The sequence below is a fragment of the Plectropomus leopardus genome, unplaced genomic scaffold (assembly GCF_008729295.1).
Source record: "Plectropomus leopardus isolate mb unplaced genomic scaffold, YSFRI_Pleo_2.0 unplaced_scaffold3326, whole genome shotgun sequence".
NCBI lineage: Eukaryota > Metazoa > Chordata > Actinopteri > Perciformes > Serranidae > Plectropomus > Plectropomus leopardus.
Window position 1 is genome coordinate 1 of NW_024636313.1, and position 1,592 is coordinate 1,592.

Below are 1,592 nucleotides of genomic sequence, written 5' to 3' on the forward strand. Positions count from 1 at the left end.
AAGTATTTAATTGTTCATGGAAATTTAGGCAATTAATCAAAAGTCTATGAACTGCTGTCACAGTAAATACAATATGCTGCTTTTAGCTTTGACTGAGAAAAAATATCATTTGGTATTGTTTGAAATTAGCAGCGTTTTTATATTCTTTTCGATTAAGGAAAGTGCTTTGCAACCCTTTTTTTTGTTTTTTTTCCAGGGCTAATTTTAGTTGTATTATAATCTGGGGGGATTCATCAGGAGCAAATTTTAAGGAGTTCAGAATATTTATTACAAAACAAAATCAACACTTTGTCTCACAGTCATGTAAATACCTTAAAGCCTAATTTACTTTGATTTATTTTAAATCTCATCTTTTTTTGCTTTGATATAATTTATCGATCTTCTTTTTCGTGTTTGCTGGAGCTAATTTTGAACCATCAATTCGTGATTACTTTCACAGTGAACTTATTTTCTATTTTTAAGTTATTTTTTGATTATTTTTTCTAACATTGTGCCCAAATCTGAACGTGCAGATGGAGTGCTGTGGCTGGAGCGGCCGTGACGACTGGAGCGGTAACATGGTGATCTTCAACAGCTCCCAGATGCTGTTTCCCTGCTCCTGCCAGAACATCTCGCTCGCCACCGGAAACTTCTCCGACAGCGGCTTCTGTGAGGCTCAGACGCCCGACTGGCCCGTCTACGACGTGGTACGCTCTCTTTTTTTTAATGTTGTCTTACCTGTTTCCCGTCACCTGGCTGAGCTCCTCGTTTATTTATGTATTTATTCATTCGTTCGTTCATTGTGAGGGTGAATCTGTTTCAGGGCTGCGCCGACAGCGTGGAGAGCTGGCTGCTCACCAACATCGGGGTCGTGCTCGGGATCTGCCTCGGAGTGGCTCTGATCGAGGTACCTGCTCCCAAAAACACGATGTCTCGGTCTGTTTTTAGCCTCATCACCAAAAATGTAGATTCACTGTGGAGACAAATGTCCAGTTTTACTTCAGTCTGAGCTTTTTAAAATCAGCCTTTTTCTCATCAAAATCAAACATGGATACATTTTATTTTATTTTATTTTTCAATCTATAAAATATGAAAATATTGAATATTTATATTATATAATTTTTTTGAAGATATAAAATGCATTGAAAATATTAAATATTTAAAAGATGTAAAATATATTGAACATCTAAAATGTTTTGAAGATCTAAAATATCTTAAGGATATGATTTTTTTTAAAAAAATCAATTTTTTAAGCATAAAATATGTGGAAGAAATGTTTAAAAGAGATTAAAAATATAAAATGTTTTTAGGATAGAAAATATTTTTAAGAGAATATTTTGAAGATCTACAAATATTTTAAAAATAAACAAATATTTTGAAGATATAAAACATTTTGAAAATATCAAATATTTAAATGATTTCCAGTATTTTGAAAATCTGAAGTATTTAAAAGAGCGTTATCAAAATATAAAAAAATTTGAAGATATAAAATGTTTTGAAGACAAAATATTTTCAAGATATGAAATGTTTAGAAGATGTAAAAAATAGAAAATATTTTCCAAACAAAGTATTTTTGGAAGATATGAAATGTTTTGAAGATATGCAAATATAAA

General features: G+C 31.5%; 1 protein-coding gene across 1 annotated transcript; it reads left to right on the plus strand.

The window, feature by feature from the left end:
* Nucleotides 1-480: 480 nt before the first annotated feature.
* LOC121938785 (CD82 antigen-like) lies at nt 481-915 on the plus strand (the record flags this gene model as incomplete). Its single annotated transcript, XM_042481953.1, has 2 exons — nt 481-686; nt 803-915. Coding segments are annotated over exons 1-2 (287 nt in total), but the record flags the coding sequence as incomplete, so codon positions are not given.
* Between the last annotated feature and the right edge of the window lie 677 nt (nt 916-1,592).